The sequence below is a fragment of the Rhinoderma darwinii genome, chromosome 4 (assembly GCF_050947455.1).
Source record: "Rhinoderma darwinii isolate aRhiDar2 chromosome 4, aRhiDar2.hap1, whole genome shotgun sequence".
Taxonomy (NCBI): Eukaryota; Metazoa; Chordata; class Amphibia; order Anura; family Rhinodermatidae; genus Rhinoderma; species Rhinoderma darwinii.
This window is the reverse complement of record NC_134690.1, coordinates 18,998,642-19,026,165: the sequence shown is the minus strand read 5'-3', so window position 1 is coordinate 19,026,165 and position 27,524 is coordinate 18,998,642. Positions and strand designations below refer to the sequence as shown.

The following is a 27,524-nucleotide window of genomic DNA, read 5'->3' as shown; positions in this document are numbered from 1 at the left end:
AAGTAAATAGCGCTGTTTCGAGAATTCAATGACATCGGATTTAGTTGTACCAGCTATAACAGGCTGAAGTGTCTTCTCAAAATGTCCATCCATTTTAATTTATGAGCAACAAAACATTGCAATTAATGGGGGAGATTTATCAATCTGTCTTAGGCCTAGTTCACACGAAGTATTTTGCAGGCAAAAAAAACGGCCTCAATATACGAGGCACATTTTGACCTGCCTCCGATTTTTTTTTGCCGCGGCTTTCGCTGCATTTTTTTTTTCCGCCCGCGGCCATGCGGGCAAAAATAACGTAGCGAAAAACGCTTTTTCTGCCTCCAATGGATTTCAATGGAAAGATAGAGGTTGAACCACAGCAAGAAAGGACATGCCGCCTTTTTTTCCTGCGAGTGGCTACAAGCCGCCTGGGGGAAAAAACACTCCATTGAAATCAATAGGAGGTAATTTCAGACTTTTTTTGCGCTGAATTCGACGCAATCCCAGCGACAAAAACCAGTGTCATCTGTGCCTTAAAGAATGTCCTTTGTTGCAATAAATAAATTATCACCACAAATATAGACGGGGGACACAGTTTATGTCCTAGGGGGATAATCTTCACTTGATCCATCATGTTGTTAATAAAGTAAAAAAAAAAAAGAAAGAATATAAGAGCCGTTCCTCGCACTGACGGACATGGTGATGAAATGTTGCTGTAATACTTTATAACTTTTGCTTCTCAATCACCTATTATTAACCTGTTATATGACTGCCGCCATCTTTAGTCAAACCAGTTAGGCTACATTCACACGAACGTATCAGATTCACGCGCGTGAATCTGGTCCGTTGTGCTTGCGAGGTTCAGGTGTTATTCACGCACTCGCAAAGCACATCTTTTTTTTCAATTGAATTGATGCGTAAATCACGCACCGCACATGTGCATCCGTGTGCGGTGCGTGATTTTCACGCACCCATTGAGTTCAATGGGCGATAGGTGCGTGAAAAACGAACCAATATAGGACATGCAGGGAGTTTTACGCAACGGACACACGCTGCGTGAAAACTCCTGCATGTGTGAACAGCTCCATTGAAATCAATGGGTCCGTGTGCTGCGCGTGATTTTTCTGCGCAGCACGCGGATGTTATTCACATACGTCTGAATGAGCCCTTAATTCTATATGTGCATTTCTATTGACTCATCTGTGGGCTATACCATTTTTTTTAGCCAGAGGGAACTACACAGATATAAGAAAGACGTGTGAGAATAATTTGAAATACATGTATATAAGGCTATGTTCACACACAAACTCAAAAACTTCTGAAAATACAGAGCTGTTTTCAAGGGAAAACAACTCCTGATTTTCAGACATTTTCTAAGCCACTCGCGTTTTTCGCGGCGTTATTTACGGTCGTTTTTGGAGCTGTTTTTCATATTGAGTCTATGAAAAACGGCTCCAAAAACGGTGGCCGTTTTTTTACGTGGCCGTTTTTCAAAAGCCCATCGGAACAGAACGCCGTTTTTCCCATTGAAATCAATGGGCAGATGTTTGGAGGCGTTCCGCTTCCAGTTTTTCGTCATTTTTCTGGCGTTTACTGCCCGAAAAACGGCTGAAAATAGGCCGTGTGAACATACCCTTAGAAGTCTGTATGATTTCCTATTCTCTAAATAAATGAATAGAAAAAATAAAAAGTGGACAACCCCTTTAGGGTATGTTCACACAACCTATTTTCAGCCGTTTTTTGGGACGTAAACGCAGAAAAACTGCTAAAAATGTGGGGGGGGGGGGCTGAACGCCTACAAACACTTCCCCATTGACTTCAATGGGAAAAACGGAGTTCCGTTCCCACTTCTTGAGACGTTTTTGGAGCCGTTTTTCATTGACTCAATATAAAAACAGCTCCAAAAACGGGCGTAAAAAATGCTGTGAAAATCGCGAGTTGCTTAAAAAACGGCTGCAAATCAGGGGCTGTTTTCCCCTGAAAACAGCTCCGTATTTTCAGCCATTGGCCCACTGGGTATCATGCAGGTTTACCTTTGAAATGTGGATGGCTTCATGCCTGATCCAGCTAAACTCTTCTCCAGCCCATTCGATGACTTGGTATATAGTAGAAAATCACTAAAGGGACTGTATGTGATCCTATAAGCAGCCTGTCTCCTAGTGACCCGGTATAATATATAGTATGCTAATACATTCTAAGAAAAAAAAGTTGGAAACTGGAGGCAGCCGGAACAGCTGATCGGTGTGGGGTCCAGGTGTCGGACCCCCACCGATCATATACTGATGACCTAACCCTTGGATAGGTCATCAGTATTAAAAAAAAAAACTCCTAACCTGTCCTAATGCCTTTTGAGGCTAGGACTTAAATATACGTCCTTGGCTTTATTGGCAGATTGCGCTATGTAATATAAAGAGATCGGTTAATCCTACGGGGCTGAATTGATAAAAAGTAAACAGGTGGACAATAGAGGAGTTTGTGTGTGCACATACCCTCAGGATACGTTCACACGGCTTATTTTCAGCCGTTTTTCCAGGCCGTAAACACCCCGAAGAACGGCAGAAAAAAAAACGGAAGCTGAACGCCTCCAAACATCTGCCCATTGATTTCAATGGGAAAAACTGTGTTTCATTCCCACGGGGCGTTTTTTTACGGGGCCGTTTGTAAAAACAGCGCTTAAAAAAAAAAAGGCCTCATAAATAAGAAGTGCAGGTCGCTTCTTGAGCCGGTTTTGGAGCCGTTTTCAATGGTCAATAGAAAAACCGCTTGATGCTTAAAAAAAAGTCTATTTTCCCTTGAAAACCGCTCCGTATTTTACAGCCGTTTTTAGTTTAGCGTGTGAACATACCCTTAGACGTCCCCTCCATGACCAGAAGTTTTATGTTATCCCACTTGTGGTCCAGGGGCTCTGGTGAAAAATCTACGGAATAAGGAGTTCCAAAATCCTCCGACCTCAAGGCTGAAACTTGGATGTGGTTGGACCGCAAATTAAAAAAACACATTTAATCCACAGAGAAATGGCTGCGGCCACGCAAATTTAAGGTTTTGCAATGGCTTCTCAATCTTCAGATTTGACCCCAAATGTATAGAAGACGGCGGCCCACAAGGGACAATCGGGGAATATGAAGGAACAGGAAATGTTCTGAATGGAGGAGACGTCCACAATCCCTCAATAAGTCTCGTCCAACCTTGTAAAGCATTGCAGAAAGCGGCTCAGTGTAGTTATTCTGGCCAGGGGAGGCGTCTCCAGATATTAATATGGGGGGAGGGGACATTATTTTTGCATTGTTTTTCAGAAAAATTGTGTCAATAAAAAGGAATTCATTTTCTTTTTTACCTGTTCAAAAACACATATAAAAGGGTGATAATTTGCCTCCTAAGCCAGTTTTCTGGCATAGAAAAGTCACAAAAGGGTGGCCTTTTTGTGCCACGCTCGACATGGCCCCGTGGAAAGGGGTGTGGTCACTGCAGCCTGACAAATGTATTGTAAACGACACCACAAAACTGGCAAAAATGATAGTCAAAAGCTGTGCAATTTGTTTTCTGGCATATATTTGACTATGGGGTGGAGCAAGGTTAGGGTCCGCACTTGGCCCTTACCTAGCCGGCACACCCCCCCCCCCCCAACTATCCCTTACATTAAGACAGTTAAAGGGGTTTTGTGGGGTCTAAACATTATTAGCGCTCACTAGTACTCAATCTAATATACATTCCGGTCCCCCGTTGCGCTGATTGAGATTTTCAGAGATTTTTATAGCGCGGCCGGGGGACCGGAAGTCTAGTTGCACAGTCTTCTTTGATGACAATAAGGGAATGTTCACACAACCTATTTTCAGTCATTTTTTGGGCCGTAAACACCCCGAAAAACTGCTAAGAATACAGGGGCTGAACGCCTCCAAACATCTGTTCATTGATTTCAATGGGAAAAACTGCGTTTCGTTCCCACGGGGGCGTTTTTTTTACGCGCCGTATGTATAAACGGCGGGTTAAAAAAAAAACGCACCTTAAAAAAAGAAGTGCATGTCACTTCTTGAGCCTTTTTTGGAGCCGTTTTTCATTGTCTCAATAGAAAAATAGCTCCAAAACCGGCTGCAAAAAACGCTTGATGCTTAAAAACGGCTGAAAATCAGAGGCGGTTTTCCCTTGAAAGGTCATCAAATGTGCGCCATTGTAAGTAGCAGGATATTACGGAAATTCCCTTTTAATTCTTACATTTCATATATGTCGCATTTGCATCTAAGAAGCCCCTTCCTATACATAAAACGTGCTTCACATGGGAACGCAGCGGTGATGCGGCACCGGATGATACAGCCTGGACCGCCTTATCCGCAGGGCAAACCGTGCAGCTGCTTATTACAGGAGTGCAGCGCCAGCAGCGTAGAGCGAAGCCCTGCCCCGCCAGCCACAGAGCAACACGGAGTCCCCTCGCCACAGTACAGTCCCTGTGACCCCCCAAATTCACTGGTCAGCACTAGGATGCAGTGCGTAAGACACTCAGATTGCAGGGCGCCTGCAGCTGGAGCACTGCATGGGTTGTCGTCCATAGTCGTCCTAAGCCAATGTAATAGGAAGGTAATGATGATGCACCAAAAGGAACACATGGGGCATTCGGCACGATTGGCATTATGGCTGGTAATGCTAAAGATCATTTTGAAGAGGTCTGTGCCTCATGATATTCAATCAGGGACTGAAATAAAGCAGCTACTTCCTCAGCAGGCGTGCGTTAGAAGATAGAACCTCTACTATTCACAGGCATCCATTTGGCTTCTCTTGGGTGACCAGACATGCTAAAGTCCAATCCCTTCCCCTTTGGTTAAGTCCCGCCTCTCAACTGGTCACCAAACCAAATATGGGAGGAGCCGATCCCCTGATCACTTGCAGATCTCTACAAGACGCTCCGCTTCAGGAGCCAGCGGAAAGTACTGCGGTGTGACAAATAGCTTATTTTTATAGTTTTACTGTCACTTTAAACGTTTTTTTACTCGAGACCTAGAAACGGGAAATCAGTAAAGAGGTAGCAACGAGCATGTGATGGATCAGGTATGAGGGGGATAACTGAGACCGATAAGGGGTTAATGGTGCGCCGAAACAATATGGATACGAGAGGACACAGTCCGTAGACGAATGAAAGTATATCACCCAAAACTGGGGCGATCCCGGCTTCATATAAAGAAAAGGACAGCACGGTAAATCCATTTCATTTAATAATTTTATTTAATAAAAATTAAAACACATTGTATAACAATGTCACAATATGGACCATTCCCGACACGGCCTCCATGAGCGAGTATAGAGCCGATGTTTATAGCATCACAGAGGGATCGGCGCCGACATGCGGCAAAGGTGTATGGGCCAATGACGGACAGGCATGCAGCCGGACTGTGGGAGGGCCAACGTGGTAGCACCGACCCCGGCAACCATCTATTTAAGCCAATAGATGATGATGTAACAAACGTAGCATCAAGAATGGAGATCTTCAGAATCATTGACAACCATCTTTCGCCCGACTTTTAGATTTGAAACAAAAAAAACGAGAAATTTTCAATCATCATGTTAGAATTAGAGGTTGGAGGGAGAGAAGTGGCCGCCAGACACCCCTGACGTTGCTTATCTCGATGAAAACAAGATCATCCAGGAATAAAACCGAGCCGGTCCAATTTTTTCATTGCGAGGGTCTGGTAGCCCCATAAACATGACATTTAGGGTGGGCAATTGTCAGGATCTACAGACAGATCTATATGGTCCCCGGGTCAATGCATTATGATCATCTACATCAGTGGTCTCCAACCTGTGGCTGTTGGTAAACTACTGCTGCCTGCAGAATGCTGAGAGTTGTAGTTACCAAACAGCTGGGAGAATCACAGGTTGGTGATCACGGATCTTTGTCTTCAGCCACTCTGATAATGGAGGACGGTCCCATCACAGTCTTTTTAAAGGGCCCTTCAACTATTTTCCTCATACAGCCTAGATCCGTGACCGGCGACCTGTGGCAAGAAAACGGCGTAGCCTCGAGGGATCCGGGGAACAACTGGCGGCACGTGCCCGATCCAACATAATCCCTTATATTCCAGTACACAAGACCATTCCATATCCACTCCAGCAGATACTTCGGACTGGCCACCATATCGCTCAGGAACCTCCGCTATAGTTATTGCCAATCACGTGCTGAATACGTCCTAACGGGTCATCCCACCACCGATCAAGTTCCCGCTAATGTCCAGTTACAAACACGTTGTAAGAAACCGGTCGACAAAAAAGTACTAGAAATGATTTTGTTTTGAGAAGTTCCCCGAGATCACGTCTCCCAGCGATCATTTCAAGTCAAACAAATATCCCGTCCCATGATCCTCGGAGACGAGATGGGTCACATTACTGGATTACTACCATATGATGTGCGATGACTTGTCCCGGGTCACTGGCCGGTGTGCACCTCCTCTGAGGCCTGGGACGTGCTGAGGTACTGCCAACTGAGGGCGGCCAACAGCATCGCACATGACAGATAAATAGGGGAGAAGCCGTGCCGGGACACCAGGGGGCCATTGGATAGACTCAGTTTCTGTACGATGGAGACAATGTTCTGAGTGCGTCCTGAGGAGGGGTCCGTCATGGGGATCTTCTGGTAGATCTGAATGAAAGGGGGGGAAAAAACAAACATAAATATGGAATATTTAATCCCTTAAAGGGGTTGTCCACCTTTCTGACAACTGATGACCTATCAACGGAGGCACCAGACCACCTGATCTGTGTGGGGCCTGGGTGTCGGACCCCCACAGATAATGTTCTGATGACCTATCCGGTGGATAGGGCATTAGTTGTCAGAAGGTGAAAAAACCCTTTAAGTGCTGGGACAATTTTGGTCTTGAGGACCAGAACAGTTTTTTGATTTTTCCTTCTTTGCATCCCGGTAATAACTTTTTGTTTTTTTGTGGGATGAGTTGTACTTTATGTAGGTGCCGTTTTTTTGGTACATTTACCTTATTGTTTAATTATATACACTTTTAGTTTGGTAAAAATGCAAAAAAATAAAACAGTTCAGCTACAATTTTTTTTTTATACCCCATAAATGAGGCTATAAATGTATTGTGCAGGTTGTGACCAAATAGGTGTATATTATTTTATGTCTTGGGATTAATATTGTATAAAGTTTATTGAATGTAAAATATTTTAATTTGTGTTTTATTTTTTTATGTAACATTTCGTTAGTATCTTTTTTTTTTACCCCATTGTCGGATTTTACATTTTGATTTTTTAACTATCTATGTGCAGGAAATACTTTGTGTGGTTGGGGGGGTCCGACTGACCACTGATCAGTAGAATGAGGTGGCAGCAGTACTAGGATATGGCCACGCTACTTCGGCTTCATGGCCGATCAATTATAGACCATGGCCGACCACGCAACCCTTAAAAGCCGAAGTGAAAAAAAACAGAAGTTGTTCTAAAAATCTCATTTCGTGGCAGTTCCGGTGAGGACGACTCTTTTCCTACTGCCGCGGAGTCTTATGAAATCATTTGAAAGGAACGTTGCGGTCTAAAATAAAAAATAAAAAAAAGAATTCCAGGTCTGTCAAGTTACGACGCCCATACTGGTTGTCACAGTTATTATAAGAAGAATTTTGATGTGTTTTTTAATTTATAGCGTTTTCCGAGAACACAGAATAGGCCAATAATATCGGATCGGTGGGAGTCCGACTCCCAACACCTCCACCGATCATCTTAAAGGAGAACTCCCATGAAAATTTTGATTGTTTAGCCCGTTTGTAATAGGCATCTTGTAGACGTGTGATATGTATTTTCTCACCGAGCGTTTAGAGACTCCGTTCGGCTCCCCCGTGCGGTCACGTGATCTCTAAACGGACTCGCTGAGTCACAAAGCGTCTTATGTGTGGACCGGAAGCCAGTTTCTCTATGGAAGTCTATGAGACTCAGAATGTGAGGGCCGCGTCCTCTTTATTGTTCTCAGCGCCGTAATTTTGGTAGTGGCTGTGCCTGGTACTGCAGCTCAGTTCCACTCACTGGGAGCTGCAGTACCAGGCGCAGCCACCACCAAATGTAAGGCGCTGTGAACAAGAGGACATGGCCCTTTCTTTGAGTCGATTGACAGGGGTGCCAGGAGTTGGACCCCCACCGATCAGATATTGATGGCCGTCAATATTATAATCTCAGAAGACCATTGAAATATGAGAGAAACATCTGAGAAGAGGGGAATCCATACAATAAAGACTCGAAATACCTCGTTGACATATTGGTACATGATGGCTCTAACCGCCTGTATGTTTGTGGCGTCCATCATCAGCGTCACCGCCTGTCCTTTGCGGATCTTCACTACTCCTTTAAAAACTTGCTGGTTGTTGTAACAGGCGGCCAGTGTGGCGATAGCCATGACCTGAGGGTGCAATGAAGATTTATTAGTATAGAGGCAGCAAGAACTTATATGCCTCCAAATCCCATTCAGCAAGTCTTCGAGGGATTCTCCATAAACGAAAGGAGTTCACTTTGCATAATACATTCTGAAGCACGGCTTCCTGTTAGGTCTGGAGTGTATAACTTAAAGGGATTGTCCAGGATTAGAAAAACATGGCTGATTTCTTCCAGAAACAGCGCCTCATCTGTCCACAGGTTTGCGTGTGATATCGCAGCTCAGCTCTATTTACTTTAATGGAGCGGTGCTGCGATACCCATTGACAGGTGATGCGCCGTTTCTGGAAGAAAACAGCCATGTTTGTCTAATACTGGACAATCCCTTTAACATCTCACTGCTGCCCCCTGCTGTCCTATCGTGGGGCATTGTGGCATTTTACAGCACAGTTGTATTCCTTACCAGTGCATTAAGGGGACTAGGGAGGCTCAACGAAACGCGTCAGCTTAATGGTAGCGAGCAGAGTTATAGAACGCAGCTCCGAATGTGACTGGAGTACAAGACATGCCCTATTTCTAATCGGAAGGACAGTCAGACACTCACCTGTGGGATGGCGCAGAAGTTGAACACGCTCTGGTTGCGCAGCCGGGACAGGTAGAGCAGGACGTCGGGCACGTGCTGCAGCGCATTGGTCACCAGTTCATTCAGACACTGCACGGCCGGCACAATGTTCTCCGGTTTGGCCAAGTCGGACAGTTTTTTGCCATATTTGCTCCACACCTGACGAGGACAGAACGAAGAAGAGGCGTTCATGCAGCAAGTGGTCACCGTTCACACCGCATAAATAGTAATTCCCGAATATATAAATCATCAGAAGAACGCAGGGGAGCGACGCTGCTAATAATCTGGAGTAGGAAGATGCAGAACTTTTCATTACACATTAATAACTTTTATTTACATGAAAAAAAAAAATCTAATAATTTCCGCTAGTTTATAGCGCAAATTGGAGTAAATGCATCAGGCCCTTCCGCTAAGCTCCGCCCATTTAGGTAAGGCGGCGAGATCGGCAGAAATGGCCCAAAAGTCGCAATTTTTTCCCACTTTAGAGCCATTTGTGACCTTTCTGACGTAAAAAAGTTGTTAAATTTCCCCCAAAGTTTTTACGCTGTCACACACTAAAATCCCAATATATAAAAGGATAAGAAAAATAAAGCCCGGTCACAAAAAACTAAAAGCAAAGAAAATAAAAAAGTTCTACCCGTTTAACCATCACGAGCAGAAAATCGTCGTTCCGTCCACACTCACCTCTCGGGGCCAGAACTCCCTCCCGTCCATCTCGTCCTCCAGGTAATCTCGTATAATGTTTGTTTTCTGCAGGAAAAGCCCCATGGAGTTTGAGAGTCTTGAATCCTCGCCAACGATGGCATCTTCCAGTTCGGAGGCGGAGAACAGACGGGATAAACCGATCCCCACTAATCCAGCCACGTAGTGACAGTACTGAGCGAAGACGGAAGAAACCAAAGTATCAGTGTCAATCCTTAGGAGGTCATTAAACTCCGGACATTTCCAAAGTTTTGATCGGTGGAGGTCTGAGCGCGGAGATCCCCACCGATCGCTAAAACGAAGCGGCAGAAGGGCTCGGTTGAGTGTGGAGCCGCTTAGTTTCTGATCGGCATTCCAGGCGGTGGACTACGTTGCCACAAACTGGGACTGATTGGCTTGCTGGCACTCTTCTGGGTATCCAGGGTGCAAGCCCACCAGCCCCTCAAGCTACGCCCCCCTATAGATCAATGTAAGCGACTCATCCACACAGTAATCTGTAAGGACAAATAGGAGTACAGCGATATTCCCCCTCCCCTGGCCAGGCCGATCCAATGTCTAACTTAAAGGACTGAAAACAACATCTCCTACCTTATCCCACTCCAGGAGAGATTCCACCTGCTTCTCCAAGAACTCCGCCATGCCAACCCCCATCTTGCGGCAGATGTCCGCAATCACGTCCTGGTAAACCGCCGCCAGGCTTCTGAACTCCAGGGAAATCTAGAACAGACAAATGGCGCGGAATAGCGAGATTACCATCTGTAGGTCATACAGGGAGAACAGGCTTCTGGGTAAGGACATTCAGATAGGAACTATCCCACAAAACCTAATGCAGGGGCCCCACCACGTGGTGAAGGCTCCGGTCACACATCAGGATTATTATCTGGTCTGACATCTGAATTTACAACCAGAGAACAGGAAAATAAATACATCCCATTGTAGGATTGGAAATCTCTGCCCGTCCTTGTAATGGGGCTGCCCGTACAATCACATCAATGGCACGTGGTGCTCCGCAGTTTCCTCGTCGGTTATTCCCAATGGTGCCATTTGCCCACTCATGATACACGGTCACCACAGCAGCGCGCGAACAGTTCACAAACTGCGCTGTGTGAGAAATACCGCCGCCCCGGCCCGAAAGCCGATAATCATCCCATATTACAACTCTGATAAATCGCGCCTTTTACCCACAGCAACAACGAGTGATATGTGATCAGACAGCCGACCGCACCCCGTATATACCCACCAAGCCCCGACACATCACTTCCTCCATGGGCTACTCGCTGCCGACAACGAAACTAGGAGGTGGTCGTAATAATGTGACTCCACTGTGTATATGGCATAGTAGTATAGCAATATGTAGGCACTGTATGGCGGTGTTAGGTAGGCGCTGTATGGCGGCGTTACGTAGGCACCGTATGGCGGCGTTACGTAGGCACCGTATGGCGGCATTATCTAGGCACCGTATGGCGGCATTATCTAGGCACCGTATGGCGGTATTATGTAGGCACCGTATGGCGGCATTATCTAGGCACCGTATGGCGGCATTATCTAGGCACCGTATGGCGGCATTATGTAGGCGCCGTATGGCGGTATTACGTAGGCACCGTATGGCGGTATTACGTAGGCACCGTATGGCGGTATTACGTAGGCACTGTATGGCGGTATTACGTAGGCACCGTATGGCGGTATTATGTAGGCACCGTATGGCGGTATTATGTAGGCACTGTATGGCGGTATTATGTAGGCACCGTATGGTGGTATTATGTAAGCACTGTATGGCGGTATTGCGTCATTATCTTCTGGCACTGTTATTTGGGCACTATCGACTTAGCGGTTTCTAGAAATATGGAGAAGGTGAGCTGTTCCGCTCCCGCCACTTTGCCCAGGTATCTCTACAAATCTGAATCTAACCCTTCATGTACAAGGATTGCCTGACCGGCCGATGACTTCCCCTTCCCCCATCTACAGCCGCGCTCCTTGGTCAGACTTACCGTGGGGAAATCCTCCAGAACTTGGCGATCCTTTTCCTTGCTCTCTGTGAACCTCCAATCAGCCTGGTACAGGTACGTGTGGAAGTCATGTAGCATGGGGATTTTGGTTTCCAGACTGATGGTCATGTCGTCCTCCACAGTATCCAGAGCTCGTAGCACCAGATAGAAGATACACACGGCGTGCCTGCAACAGTCACATACAAGGAGTTAACACCGGACCGAGGGTACTCAACACAGCCCCCGACGCTGCACACTGCCCCCTATTCACATCATCTGGATTATAGGAAAAAATACTAAATCTTTTACCTCGAGAATCGGCACCAGTGCCTTAAAATGGTAAAGTTATGGGCCTATACGATGTCACTGTGACTACTCCCTTACCTCTATACTACCGCGACGGAGGCTCCTGGACAGCCGTTAGTTGGTCATGCCCGGTCTTTATTATTTTATGTTCATCATTGAGTGCCGTCTGTATATGGTGGATTTTATTTATTTTTTTTCGAAAGATTGCACAGAATTCTCCCCCATCCCCCACCAATGCCCTGCAGGTGATCATTGAGCAGCTTGCACGAGGCAATATCTGCCATACAAGTACAGACATAGCCGCGCAGGCTGCTGCCGCCGAAAGGTGAACGACCCCTTTAAAAAGAGGACCGGCCACCTCTCCTGACACGTCTGTTTTAGTAAATAATTGTATTCCCCAAATAACAATTCTGGAACAGAAATCTGCATTGTGCCGTTCCTCTGTTATTCCTCCTAGAAATGTATGAATAAATTCTCAACTAGTTGTAACAATTCCCCTTGTCACAGGGGCGTGTCCCTACACAGTCTCACCCTGACAGCAGTGATTGGACAGTGTCAGTCTGGTAGGGACACACCCCCAACTGGTAACACCCAGCTGTCAATTTATACATTTCTAAGAGGAACAACAGAGGAACAGCAAAACAGAAAGATCCATGAAAATATTCTCCAGAATTGTTAGTAAATAATCGTATTCCCCATGAAATAACAATTCTGGAGAATATTTTCATGGCTCTTTCTGTTTTGCTGTTCCTCTGTTATTCCTCTTAGAAATGTATAAATTGACAGCTGGGTGTTACCAGTTGGGGGTGTGTCCCTACCAGACTGACACTGTCCAATCACTGCTGTCAGGGTGAGACTGTGTAGGGACACGCCCCTGTGACAAGGGGAATTGTTACAACTAGTTGAGAATTTATTCATACATTTCTAGGAGGAATAACAGAGGAACGGCACAATGCAGATTTCTGTTCCAGAATGGTTATTTGGGGAATACAATTATTTACTAAAACAGACGTGTCAGGAGCGGTGACCGGTCCGCTTTACATGGACGGTGCTCATTCAATGACACCTAATGTCTAACTGGCTGGCATGGGCGCTGCCAATCTGCTCTCGGTCATCGATTAATCTGCAATGATGTGTTTGTGCCTTACAATTTAACGAACAGTAAATAATCCCCATCCCCCGCCCCCAGGTCGCGTAAAATTAAGGTTCGTGGGAACAGAACATCGTAATTCCCATTGAAAGCAATGGGCAGATGTTTGTAGGCGTATTAGGGGCGTTTTTTCAGGCGTAATTCGAGGCGTAAAACGCCCGAATTACGCCTGAAAACAGTGCGTGTGAACATACCCTCAGATCGAATTTAGAAAAAAAATAAAAAAATATTGCATTTTGACGTAATTTTGCTGTAATGACGGCCGTTTGCAATGCCTCGGCTTTTGATAAATCGGAGCAAAAATGATCGCGCGGTTCCTGGCCATTTAAAATAGGTTAAACGCCACGGTCAATAGCGACCGCGGCATTTAAATAGTTAGGAGGAGGCGTCTCCCTCCGACAGCCTAACGGCCCCCCCGCAATGCAATGGAGAGACGCCGATGGTTGTCATGGTAGCCTGGGGGCCTAATGAAGACCCCCAGGTCTGCCCTCTGTCTGCCTCTGCGAAGCTATGCCTCCTTAGTAGAGCCTGCAAAAATAACAATATACTGGTTCAAGTCCCCTAGGGGGGGGGGCTAATAAAATGAGTAAAAAAAATTAAAACACATTTTTCAGGAGTGTAAAAAATAAAAAAAATATATATATATTAAAACATTCAATATATTTTTCTCCAAGCATGATGTAAAAAATAAACAAAATTAGTATAGTCTCGTCTGTAAAAGTCCAAACTATTACAATATACCATTATTTAACTCGCACGGTCAATGGCGTAAAAAAAAAAAAGTCATAAAAAAATGACAGCTCTCAGAATGTGGTTTGTTTAACAAATATTTTTTTCTCAAACATAAAAAAAAACAAAAAAAAAACACCACTATATAAATTTGGTATCACCGTAATCGTATTGAGCCGCAGAATAAAAGTTAAGCGGTCGTTTTTACAGCCCGATGAAATCTGTAAAAACGAAGCCCAAAAAAAAAGATATTTTTTTTCCGTTTCCCAGTACATTAATCAGGTACTTTAAATGGTGCCAATAAGAACTACAACTCCCGCCGCAAAAAAAAAAACAACAAAACACAACCCTCACATCACTCTACTGATGTAAAAATAAATTTTATGGCTCTTGGAAGGCGGGGAGTGGAAAACGAAAACTAAAGGGTTAAAGCTCCTAACGTCACTGTTCGTATATGGACAGTGAAGTCGAGGGCTTTCCCAAGACAGGAGTCCCCGGCCAGAGCGCTTGCAATGCTCTGACCGGGGAATCCGGCACTGTGGCTCCTGACATCACCGTCCATATATGGAAAGTGACGTCAAAGGCTTCCCCCGGGCACAGCGCTTCAAGTGGCATTCCGCTCGGGAGTTTGGGCGACATTTCCCATTGTATATGCCTATACAGTGGGATCCGCCGCTACCTTCCGTCGGAGGTTTAAATTGGGACTCCCGACAGAAGGAAAATGATGCGATGTGAACCAGGCCCTAACTAGACTTCAGGAAGAACATTTATCAGATCAGCCTTTTGTTACGAATGTACCGAGGCCGAACAAGAAATTATATTGACAAAGATGGGAACAATATCCCCAATGAAACGGAGTCCAGTAGCCCCTTTAAGAATGAACCGCCCCCCTCATATTGAATAACATTAGTCCGATCCATGGAAGCGGGAGCACGGAGCATACAGTTCTATGGAGGCAGACAAGGCAGTATAATTACTATATGCGGGGGAAGGGCTGGACGGAATTTCGATCCATTGTAAATAACTCCTCGCTTTGCACTTTTCGATGTAGGATTTGGCGGTGGGGATAGAAATGAGGGGTTAGGTGCGTAAGATCACACAGCGCGGGCGTGGAGAAGCCGATCTCCTTCCAACGTGTCACGCTAACGGCTCCTGCCACCCTACGATATAAAGTCTTCGTGGCTGCTGTAAAGATTTTTCTACATTTCTGGCAGGGAGCCTGAGAAAACAGCGAATGCCGGAGGGGACGACCGGGAGTACAGCAGAATTTCCCAATCACAGTCACAGGACAATATGCTGTATGTTCTCCATACGTTACAGGTTGTCGACCTCGTGGTCAGGCACGCCCGCGCTGCACAATGATTTAAGTCACCCATGACCTCCACTGCCCCCCAATGTTACAAAGTATTCGCTACAATGTGGTATTAAGGGTGCCCACTCAGCGAGCAATTCATAGGATTTCTATGGCCAGGTCACCGCACAGCCCTGGTAATATGAAATAAGGCCCTGTTCATACAGAAAAGATCTGCCTCTGAGGCAGATTTTGAACTCTGCACTTATTTTTCCGCTGCGTTTTCCACCCACGACCATTGAAGCTCATGCAATGACCGCAGGCAAAAAAAACGCAGCGAAAAACGCTCAGAAACGAGCGCCACAGGTTTTTTCGGCCTCCCATTCATGTCAATAAAGATACCACTTTTTTTTCCTGCGAACGGCCAAAAAAGGAAAAAAAAAAAAAAATCATCAATCAATGGGGGGGCAATTTCACCTGTTTTTCGACATAGATCCCGAAGTGATTTCTGCATCAGGATCGGCACCAAAAAAAACTTTGTGAACTGACGCTAAAGGGGTTTTCTGGGTAGAAGAATTGCTCTGTAGGGCAGCGATCTGAACCAGTAGCTTTCCAGGCGTTGAAAAACTACAACTTCCAGCATCCTCTGAAGGCAGACTAGAAGTTGTAGTTTCCCAACCCCCAGAGAGATCCTGGTTGCAGGTCACTGCTCGAAGACGTTAAAATAAAAAATCATAATATTTCGTCCTCATCAATCATGCGCCATTCCTGGTCCTCTCAAAGAATACGTCGTCATGATGTCACCATGGATGAAACGTCACTGTGACGACCAGCGATTGTCCGCCCGTCATGTACATTTTTGTCCAGTAATGACAGGCTGTGACGGAGCGGGAATCAATCATAGGGTTTTTTTTTACAATTTAAAAAAGGGATTGTTTGGCTTGGACAGCTACATATTAGCTGCTTAAGGCTCTTTTTACACCGCCAATTTTGGCCATAACAACTCATGCCGATCAATTAGAGAGCTCGTTGATCGGCGCTCGTTTCACCAGGAGACATGATCGGTAACGTAGAGGGACGAGCGCTCGTTACGGCAATCGCTCGTCCCATGCATTTCCTTAGTGTCGGTAGCGCGTCTCCCGGTTTACATGAGGTGCTGCCGACAATGATAATATTTTGTGTTGCATAAACGATACGATCAGCCGATGAAGGAGCGCACTGAGCCGCGCACTCCCCCCCCCCCCCCCTATGACATCCATATTGCTCTAATAACACATATGGACAGGCATGGTCGTTGGAGTTTATCCCTTAAAAAAAAAAAAAAAAAAAACTTTGGAAGATTATTATTAACACCTTGGCAGACGACATCAAGGACTTAGGTTTCATGTTTCAGAAGATAGGAAAACTTTTTTTTTTTTTTTTTTATAAAAATTCTTCACCTGGTGCGTCGGGACCTGAAGACCTCACAGAACTTTTATAAGGACGGACGGTTTAAGTTCGAGCGCCTGGAGGTCTTGAGAAGTTCAATATTCCAGATAATGATTGATCAGCAATGTAGCGGGGCAGCTGGCGGGGCACTCGTGACGCAATGCCAATTGGTAACGCTCCCAGCACAAAATACACAGGGAGGGGTCAACATCAAGAAATCAGCCTGACAGATAGTGACGAGCGGAGACACGGGGGAAAATGTCAAATAACACCCCCTCCCCCAGCTATACAGGGTGGAGCGCACCGAGATGTAAACAGCAGCCAATAAACCTGGGGCCAATCACATTGTAAAGCCACCCCTCCCCCCCAAGTTTGTATAGTAATACACCTGGGGCCAATCATATTAGGGGACATTGTAAAGCCACCCCTCCCCCAGCATGTATAGCAATACACCTGGGGCACACGGCCTTTCTCACAAGGACACTCCGATTTCATGGGGCATAGGCTGGTCCTGCACCATGCACTTAGTGCCCAAGGATGGATACAAATGACACAGGTTCTGGGTGACTTGGCATAGCGCCCACTGTGGTCAATATCACAACACACTCCTGTTTATTTCAGTTCTACGAAAAATAGAATCTGAACATAAAAGTGCCCAGAATACAGGAATGTGCCAGCGTGTAAACAGCACGGGCATTGTACACCGGGGAAATCCTGCCAGTCACGAGGGGCCCTTTACCTCTCTATCTCCAGAACCCTGCCCAGTTACCACACACCTAGGCAGGGGAGCGTGCCCGCGGTGCCCGGGGATGCTCAGAATTGAGGCAAAAACATAAAACCCTCCCCCTACCCACTGGACGAGAGGATACATTACTGATAGAGAGGATACATTACTGATACAAACTTTAGGTGTTAAGTGACTAATAAAGTTTATTGACAGCTGTAGATCAACACATTGAAATCACAAGCTACAGAGGCATGCTGGGAGTTGTAGTTTTATAACAGCCGGAGAGCTGCAGGGCGCACTACACATTTCTATATAGGGATCCAGAGCTCCCCTTTACACTAGCAGCATGTATGTGCGGAGGTGTAACATGAGCCCCAATGCAAAATGCGTACCAGGGCCCCACCGACCACGTGCCATTTATCATACTGGCGTTCCTTGGGCTCCCTCAGCCACCAGGTGGCACTGCCACCTCTGCCCCTGTTTGGCCTATGTATTCAGTGCATGGAACACATTACCAGATGTGAGGGAGGGCACAGTGTTCACTTCAATAAACTTTATTGTCACCCCCTGAGAACAAATTTGGGAATTACACCAACTGCTCTACTTATGACCTTGGATCGACGGACAAAACAGAAGAGTCACGTGCTGGGGAGCGGAGATTATAGGTCAACTCAAAGTAAAAACTTTATCAACAAGCCTCGGGGCCGGGGTCCCACGTAGCTGCGGAATTTCCGCAACGGAATTGTGTGCGAAAATTCCGCAGCATTTACAGTAGCTGCAAAGTGGGTGAGATTTAAAAAAAATCTCTTGGCCGCGCTGCGGGGAGAAAAAAACGCAACGTAAACGTTAATAAATTGACCTGCGGTGCGGATTTTCGTTTCGCAGCATGAGAGTTTATGCTGCGTTTCAGTTGCGGGTTATCCCCGATTGAATTCAATAGGGCTAAAAATGCCACAACAGAAAGCCAAGCGTTGCGACTTTTGCGGTGTATTCGCAGCGATTAGGCCGCAAAAAAAAAATAAAAAAAATCGCAACTACGGGAGAACAAAAAAAACTAAAAACATACTTACCCAGAAATCTGTGTTTCTTCGGCCAGTCCAGCCTCCTGGGATGACGTTACATCCCATGTGACCGCCGCTGCAGCCAATCACAATCCGCAGCTTCATCCAGGGACGCCGGAGCGGATTGCACAGGAGGAACGTGTCGACATAACATCGGCCTAGGTGAATATGAGCGTTTGTTACCGCTGCGGAAAATCCGTCTGAATAAACGTGATGCGATTTTTCGGACGGAACGTACTGCGGATTCCAGGTCGGACACACTGCACGATTTTTGCGCAGCGTATCCGACCCGTGGGAACCCGGCCTTAGCGGTCACATACAGTTGCCCTATAAGACGACCATACACGGAAATCTGACAAGGAAACGACCGCCATATCCCCTATAGATACCACAGAAGCATGTGACCTGTTAAGGGGGTCTTCTAACTGCAGCTCTTCAGCCGTCACGCAACTGCAACTCTCAATAACTCATGCTGGGAGTTGTAGTGTCGCAACAGGTTATAAAACTTTCATGAGCATCAGAAAAAAATCCAACATGGCGATCATCGGAAACACGACCAAAACTAATAACGTCCCGCTGTCCCCAGTCACAATCCGTCAGTTCTACGGAGAATCAGACAATATCTGACCAGCATCAACTATTTCATACACAATAACATATTACAGTGAAATTCCTTTCATCCGGTATCCGATATTCCGGAACGATTTATAATCTGGCAAAAAACAAAACACGACAGCGTTGTACGGTTTCTCCACCCTAACAATTCTATTTTAGACGCGGTTCTAGGACTGTCCGATAATCGGGAATTTTTGATAATCTGACAACACCTGTAAAATTCCTTTAATCCGGAGTTATTGGGGGCGGATGTCCAGGTTACAGGTTTTATTGACCGCTCCCTCTTTGATAAATCAGTCACGTACATCGCCGCCATCCGAGGAGATTTATCACCAGTTTTCTGGCGCACGTCAGATTTGCGCTAAAAAATTGCTACTTTTTAATTTTCCTGGCACATTTTAAAAGTCGAGAGAAAAGTGGGCCGGGTTTAGCGGTCTTCCCGCGGAGCGACAGATTTACCATAATTTACGCCAGAAATTGGTGTAAACTATGGCGCAAATCTAAACCTGCTCACAGCAAGGCGAAGATTTGTATTTGTCGCACGAACAGTCAGAGATGCGCCAAATCCATTAAGGGGCGGGTTCCCTTTTAATAAATTTGGCGCATTTCACACCAACGTAGTTACTTTTAAGAGTGCGTCCACGCAGGACGGAACATTCTGCCGTATATCCACGGCGAATCCGCATCTTCAGATTTTTCGGCAGACTTGGTTTTCAATTTTCCCCCTTAACTAAAAACCGCAAAATCCGTGGTGAAAATCCGCAAGATAAATTGACATGCTGACGATTTTTAAATCCGCACAGAAAACGTCCAAAATTTCATTTTGCCGTGCGGATTTTCCGGCTGCAAATCCAGGCAGAAAAAAACAAAACGTATCGACCACGTGTGAACTGGACCGTAAGACCGGCGTTTATTGCTCCACTTTTTCTACGCCGGGGTCTGTATATAGAACAGATGCAACTTTTTGTTTTCGGGCAAAAAGTAGCATTACGTTAATGTGTCTACATTCTGGCCGGGCAGTAAGCCACGCCTACTTTACCCGCCGCTTTAACGAACCGCCGTGTATGGCGCAAATGTCGCTAAACGCTGCCACAAATAGTGAATAAGTAGATTATAGCATATTAGAAAACAATTTTGGGAGTAAATGCGGCAAAACCAATAATCAGAAATACATTGATAAATCTGCGCGCGCTCCCCCCTCATAATTCACCACATCAACCCGTAACACACAGAGTAGAGAGAACACCCACCGGAGCTCCCCGTCCAGGGCTTGGATGACGGCTGCGAAGCTCCTGCTGGTCTGGTTCAGGTACTGGTAGCAGGTCTGCAGACTGTCGCTCATGGAGTCCTGTCGGGGCAGAATAACAGGGTGAAGTTTGCACACAGCCATGTTTTGGGACGAGAAGCACTTGTGTACGGTGCGGCCCTCCTTCAGCCCCCGCTCCTGCAGCCTGCTGATGGCCAGTAGTGACCGCTGCCCGCTGGGCTTCGGAGCTGGGCCCAGGCTGAGCGTCCTCTTGAACAGGGAGACGGCCACTTTGCAGTTTACACTGGCCATGAGCCAAATTTAAAGAGGAAACTTTCTCCGGAGCTGAGATCAATCATCGACCGTGCCCAGGGGCTGGCACCGGAGGGACTGCTGAGTGCCCTGGCACCGGAGGGACTGCTGAGTGCCCATGGACCCTGGCGTCCCAGCACGCTGCAGGAGTGGTCCTGACAACAAACGAGCGGCACACCCACCGTCCCTGCAGACGCCCACTTCTGCAATGTTTTCATGGTCTAGTTCTGGGTGGAGCCTAGAGCTCCACATTAACCCTTTACACGTCTGCTGTGCAAAGCCTAAACTTTTAAAGTGACAGCGCGCAGTAATTCCTCCAGATACAGTGTTGCGGGCAGGATAGAGACGTGTGCCAGTGTACGGATACCCGGGCGTGTAATCCGGGCCGCGTGTGAGGTGGTGATTATAATAATAATCCGCAACAGCTGCTGGAATCTGCAGATTATAATCTGGTGCTGTGGTGGGGATTATAAACTTTCCAGACAGGGAGTAGTCAGAGTGTAGACGGCGCGGTTTAAAACGCATCCATATAACCGCATGAGTTTATAGGGTGCATTTAGTGGAGACGTTTTTGGCCGCGCGGCAAAAAAAGCGCATTAAAAAAAACACACTTTTTTTTTACTGAAAATTGACGTGGTTTTCGCCAGCGCAATTTTTACAGGTGATAGACATTTATTTGACAAGTTTTACAGTCGGACGGTATCACTGCGCGGCCATAAACGTCTCATCTACGTGCCCCCGTCCAGCAATTTGTTATTTTCATTTTTTTTATGCGGTTGCAGTAAAAAAAGGAAACCACACAAAATAAAAGACCACACCAAGTCGCGGTGAAAAACACGCCGTCTTCGGATGCGGTTTTAATGAGATATTTTGGCCGATAAAACGCACCGAAAATTGCCACAAAACCACACACGGTTTTACCAGGATTTGCCGCAGTTTTTTTTTTTACAAGTGAAACTTGTAAAATGAATGTGCTTCATCTGTAAAGACCGCACAGGCGAAAACCGGATCACAAATCGCAACAATTCGCGGTTTTGTCACGATTTTTGATGCGTTTTTACTGTGCGGACAAAAACATCTCCTTTAAATGCCCCCTTAGGCTCTGTTCACATCTAATTTTTCAGGCACGTCGGCGCTAAACACGGAGTAGTCCCTGACATATACTCGGACATACCCATAGACTCCCGTGCCCTGTTGGGATCGGTATACGTTGGCGTAGCTTTTTATCACAGTCTAGCTCGCTCCCGGCGTCTACCTCCGACGTGTCGGAAAAAACAGATGTAAACATTACCGAAAGCTGCTGTAAAACTACAACTCCCAGCATGCCACGTGGCTATCAGGGTATGCTGGGAGTTGTATTTAAGACAACAGGGGCAGATGATCAGCTCTACAGTGTGAGGATAGCAGCCAATCAGGAGTGCTGTGCGTGTGGTGCGGGGGAGGGGGTTTATTGGAGTTCCCTGCAGTCACAGCTGAGGTTTTTGGCTATGAGGGGAGTTCTGGAGAGTCTCCGGTCTGGAAGGAGAACGGCCAAGTTGCGAGTTGTATCAGTAGCGATATCCCGCCTAGGACTCTGCTCCCTATCAGGACGGGATTACGAGAAGAGGTTTTGCTACATTTCGCCATTGTGGAAGATGTTACATTGTAGCGAGCGTTTGATCAGTGAGTATGGGACTGCTGGGACCACCACGGATGACGGGACCACCACCGATGACGGGACTGTAGCTACCGCATCCCCCAATGTTCACACTGGTGCGAAGAGGAGAGGACAGGAGATAGGACATGCCTGATATGTGGTGTAGGCCCCGGTAGTCAGGCAGGATGTACCCCCTGTGTCCTGTATGGTCCCCCTGCTCTTCAGTCTACATACTAAACACTGGGCAAACGCGGGCACTGCATGACAGGGGGCATCACCGACAAGTGTCCGGACGGAAAAGGCACTTTAATGAAGGAGAGATCAGATCTACCAAAGGCCGGAGCGATGCGGAGACCAAATCCTGTTTGATTATATGTGATCCAGTCACTACAATATCATGTATGATGGATGAGGACTCCCCCATAATATCGTGACAATGTCCTCAACTCTGAAAACCAGTTGACAGAAAAAGAAAAAAAAGTCACTTTATAACTTTTCATTTATCCTGTACTGATCCTGAGTTACATCCTGTATTATACTCCAGAGCTGCACTCACTATTCTGCTGGTGGGGTCACTGTGTACATACATTACATTACTTATCCTGTACTGATCCTGAGTTACATCCTATATTATACTCCAGAGCTGCACTCACTATTCTGCTGGTGTAGTCACTGTGTACATACATTACATTACTTATCCTGTACTGATCCCGAGTTATATCCTGTATTATACTCCAGAGCTGCACTCACTATTCTGCTGGTGGAGTCACTGTGTACATACATTACATTACTTATCCTGTACTGATCCTGAGTTACATCCTGTATTATACTCCAGAGCTGCACTCACTATTCTGCTGGTGGAGTCACTGTGTACATACATTACATTACTTATCCTGTACTGATCTTGAGTTACATCCTGTATTATACTCCAGAGCTGCACTCACTATTCTGCTGGTGGAGTCACTGTGTACATACATTCCATTACTTATCCTGTACTGATCCGGAGTTACATCCTGTATTATACTCCAGAGCTGCACTCACTATTCTGCTGGTGGAGTCACTGTGTACATACATTACATTACTTATCCTGTACTGATCCTGAGTTACATCCTGTATTATACTCCAGAGCTGCACTCATTATTCTGCTGGTGGGGTCACTGTGTACATACATTACATTACTTATCCTATACTGATCCTGAGTTACATCCTTTAATATACTCCAGAGCTGCACTCATTATTCTGCTGGTGGAGTCACTGTGTACATACATTACATTACTTATCCTGAGTTACATCCTGTATTATACTCCAGAGCTGCACTCACTATTCTGCTGGTGGAGTCACTGTGTACATACATTACATTACTTATCCTGTACTGATCCTGAGTTACATCTTGTATTATACTCCAGAGCTGCACTCACTATTCTGCTGGCGGAGTCACCGTGTACATACATTACATTACTTATCCTGTACTGATCCTGAGTTACATCCTGTATGTAATGTAATGTATGTACACAGTGACTCCACCAGCAGAATAGTGAGTGCAGCTCTGGAGTATAATACTGGATGTAACTCAGGATCAGTACAGGATATGTAATGTATGTACACAGTGACTCCACCAGCAGAATAGTGAGTGAAGCTCTGGAGTATAATACAGGATGTAACTCAGGATCAGTAATGTAATGTATGTACACAGTGACTCCACCAGCAGAAGAGTGAGTGCAGCTCTGGAGTATAATACAGGATGTAACTCAGGATCAGTACAGGATAAGTAATGTATGTACACAGTGACTCCACGAGCAGAATAGTGAGTGCAGCTCTGGAGTATAATACAGGATGTAACCCAGGATCAGTACAGGATAAGTAATGTAATGTATGTACACAGTGACTCCACCAGCAGAATAGTGAGTGCAGCTCTGGAGTGTAATACAGGATGTAACTCAGGATCAGTACAGGATAAGTAATGTAATGTATGTACACAGTGACTCCACCAGCAGAATAGTGAGTGCAGCTCTGGAGTATAATACAGGATGTAACTCAGGATCAGTACAGGATAAGTAATGTATGTACACAGTGACTCCACCAGCAGAATAGTGAGTGCAGCTCTGGAGTATAATACAGGATGTGACTCAGGATCAGTACAAGATAAGTAATGTAATGTATGTACACAGTGACTCCACCAGCAGAATAGTGAGTGCAACTCTGGAGTATAATACAGGATGTAACTCAGGATCAGCACAGGATAAGTAATGTAATGTATGTACACAGTGACTCCACCAGCAGAATAGTGAGTGCAGCTCTGGAGTATAATACAGGATGTAACTCAGGATCAGTACAGGATAAGTAATGTATGTACACAGTGACTCCACCAGCAGAATAGTGAGTGCAGCTCTGGAGTATAATACAGGATGTGACTCAGGATCAGTACAGGATAAGTAATGTAATGTATGTACACAGTGACTCCACCAGCAGAATAGTGAGTACAGCTCTGGAGTATAATACAGGATGTGACTCAGGATCAGTACAGGATAAGTAATGTAATGTATGTACACAGTGACTCCACCAGCAGAATAGTGAGTGCAGCTCTGGAGTATAATACAGGATGTAACTCAGGATCAGTACAGGATAAGTAATGTAATGTATGTACACAGTGACTCCACCAGCAGAATAGTGATTGCAGCTCTGGAGTATAATACAGGATGTAACTCAGGATCAGTACAGGATAAGTAATGTAATGTATGTACACAGTGACTCCACCAGCAGAATAGTGAGTGCAGCTCTGGAGTATAATGTAATGTATGTACAGTGATTATATTTCTAGGTTTTTGTGTTAGATCACATCCAAAGATAAGACTGACATTCACCCCGCAGTTATGGTTTGTGAACCCTCTTCCTGTCACACTTTTTGATCCTCCCATTACATGTAAATAACGTTACCGCGCACGATGAATCGCTTTCCCCATTACACACTAGTATTTGCACCGCGGCTCTGACGTCTCTATATGATGTGAGAAACCAATGAAAATCAGCGACGCAAAGATCCCCTCCCCCTGATCAAAAACCCTATTCATGTACGGATATTTTGCTACAATCACGACCCTGGGAACGGACGGTTGTCGCTATAGAGACACAAATTCCCGACATAACGACGTAATTTTATTAATGTTGCTAAAAATCCACATTCTGAACTTTGTTGCGGAATGTCGGTGCGGATTCTACAAACAAATATCTGCCGCATGTGAACAGATCCGTAGACGGCGGTCGTTGTTAGACCGTCACTGTGATACGAACTCACTGGCCGCACAAGGTCTTGGCAACTTTGGCGCAACACGACTCTGGTGGCCTGTGGATTTTATATAAATTGTTGCGAATAAAAAACGTAACCGCCGTCTATGGGAGGTAAAGATTGCGCCACCCTGGAGACAAATATTGACGGTAACCTTCATCGTTAATAACGTACGGGTTATAATTATAAATGGGTGACATTAAGTGTCGTATCCGACCGTCCCGCCGCCAAACGCCTTAATTCTCATTACGAGGGGCGCGTTTTCAGTCGCACTTTACGATTGACTTTGCTGTGATGTGACCACCTGTAGGACACACATAACATGCCCTCCCCTAGCTTTATGGTCTTACCCTCTTCAGCTTGGGCATGACAGCCTGACAGCCGCCCATCTTGAACCTGAACAGGTTAACGATCTCCTCCGGGTGGCCTAGCGACCTCAGGAAGTCCATGGCCGCGGTGTATGATGCGCGATTCTCGGCTACAGCATCCCCACACGTCCCGCTATACTCTCCAGTCGTCTACCCTTAGCTCCGCCTTACTTGTCAATACGGACCAATAGCTGTGCAGCTCCATAGTGGACTGACGACTCTGATTGGGCGAAGGGTCCTCGTACCAGCGGACGCCAACCAATTAGAGAAGACCTGTTGCTGGGGTGACGCATAGCGCTAGACGGTGATTGGCGCAGTGGGAGATGTGACGTTGAATTTCGCCGGAAAAATAGGCGGGGCTAGCTGTTAGTCAGATAGCGTGTCATTAGTAGGGCATGCTGGGAATTGTAGTTTATCAGACGCCAGAGAGCCCTGCGTAGCTGTTGTTGAACTACAAACCCCAGCATACCCTGCAGTTGTTTCCTTGACAACCGGCTACCTGTTGTGGAACTATAAGTCTCAGCATCGTCAGCCGTCACTAGGACATATTTAACAAATAAAACGTACCAATAAATGCGTCTATTTTTATTTATTTTTTAAATGGCGCACACTAGATAATACATGTGGGGCAATTCGTGACAGTATATAAACGCGCTGATATCAGCTCATGGTTGTCGTACATGGCACTAGTTGGTAATTTGGCGCAAGCATTGACACTGGTTTTGTCACGCTAGTTGTAAATGATATTTTTCTCCTCCACTCCATCATTCATGTGGAGAACAAGATGGCGCACGTCTAATAAATATGAACCACGTCACACGCCATTTTTCTAAACACTAGGCCACTGTTTTGGCGCATTTTATAAATGTGTCCAACGACGATCGCATTTCCACTTGAAAACCGCTGATCAGCGCAGTATAGAAATGCGGCAGAGCATCGGGGCAATGTCCGCTAGATATACACGTGATCTGCGCCATATTTATAAAGGACGTGTGCCACTGCCTCTGCACACCAGGGTTTTTGCCGTACGTTTGACTCTTGGCGTCCATCACGCCTTCTGTCCTGGTCATGTTGGACACAGCTGTACGGCTCGTTCACACGTCTTAACAAATTACGTCTGAAATTACGGAGCTGTTTTCAGGCGAAAACAGCTCCTGAATTTCAGACGTTTTTGCAAGTACTCGCGATTTTCGCGGCATCCATTACGGACGTTATCGGAGCTGTTTTTCAACGGCGTCAAAGAAAAACGGCTCCAAAAACGTCCCAAGTAGTGTCCTGCACTTCTTTGATGCAGGCGTATTTTTACGCGCCGTCTTTTGACAGCGACGTGTAAAATGACACCTCGTCTGAACAGAACACCGTAAAACCCATTGAAAGCAACGGGCAGATGTTTGCAGGCGTAATGGAGCCGTCCTCTCAGGCGTAATTCGAGGTGTAAAACGCCTGAATTACGTCTGAAAATAGGCCGTGTGCACTGACCCTAACGAGACAGAACTCAAACAGGGTTTGCATTAGGGCGTATAGACTCCTATCACCCCGAGACGACCCCCTCCCCCCCCCCTCCCCCTCCTATAATAGAGAATTAATGATGTCCGGATCACACTGAGTTTTTTTGCAGGCAGAAAAATCTGCATTAAAATTCCTTCCGATCTTGACCTGCTTGCATTCTCTTTGCCACGTTTTCCCGCTGAATTTTCGACTGCGGACATTGAACCCTGCGGGCAAAAACCGC

At 46.0% G+C, this 27,524-nt stretch overlaps 1 protein-coding gene across 2 annotated transcripts; it reads right to left on the bottom strand.

Moving 5' to 3' along the window:
• Positions 1 to 5,171: 5,171 nt before the first annotated feature.
• On the bottom strand, positions 5,172 to 25,964 carry FDFT1 (farnesyl-diphosphate farnesyltransferase 1). 2 transcript variants are annotated; one of them, XM_075860884.1, is made up of 8 exons: positions 25,775 to 25,964; positions 20,198 to 20,295; positions 11,644 to 11,827; positions 10,244 to 10,372; positions 9,638 to 9,829; positions 8,936 to 9,112; positions 8,207 to 8,359; positions 5,172 to 6,601 (listed from the first exon to the last, which is right to left on the bottom strand). In XM_075860884.1, exons 1-8 carry the CDS (start codon positions 25,871 to 25,873, stop codon positions 6,389 to 6,391), a joined length of 1,245 nt encoding a protein of 414 aa, XP_075716999.1. In that variant the 5' UTR covers positions 25,874 to 25,964; the 3' UTR covers positions 5,172 to 6,388. The 2 variants fall into 2 exon arrangements, with proteins under 2 accessions (XP_075716999.1, XP_075716998.1); XM_075860883.1 differs by lacking the exon at positions 25,775 to 25,964 and having other exon boundaries at positions 20,198 to 20,646.
• Positions 25,965 to 27,524: the final 1,560 nt, after the last annotated feature.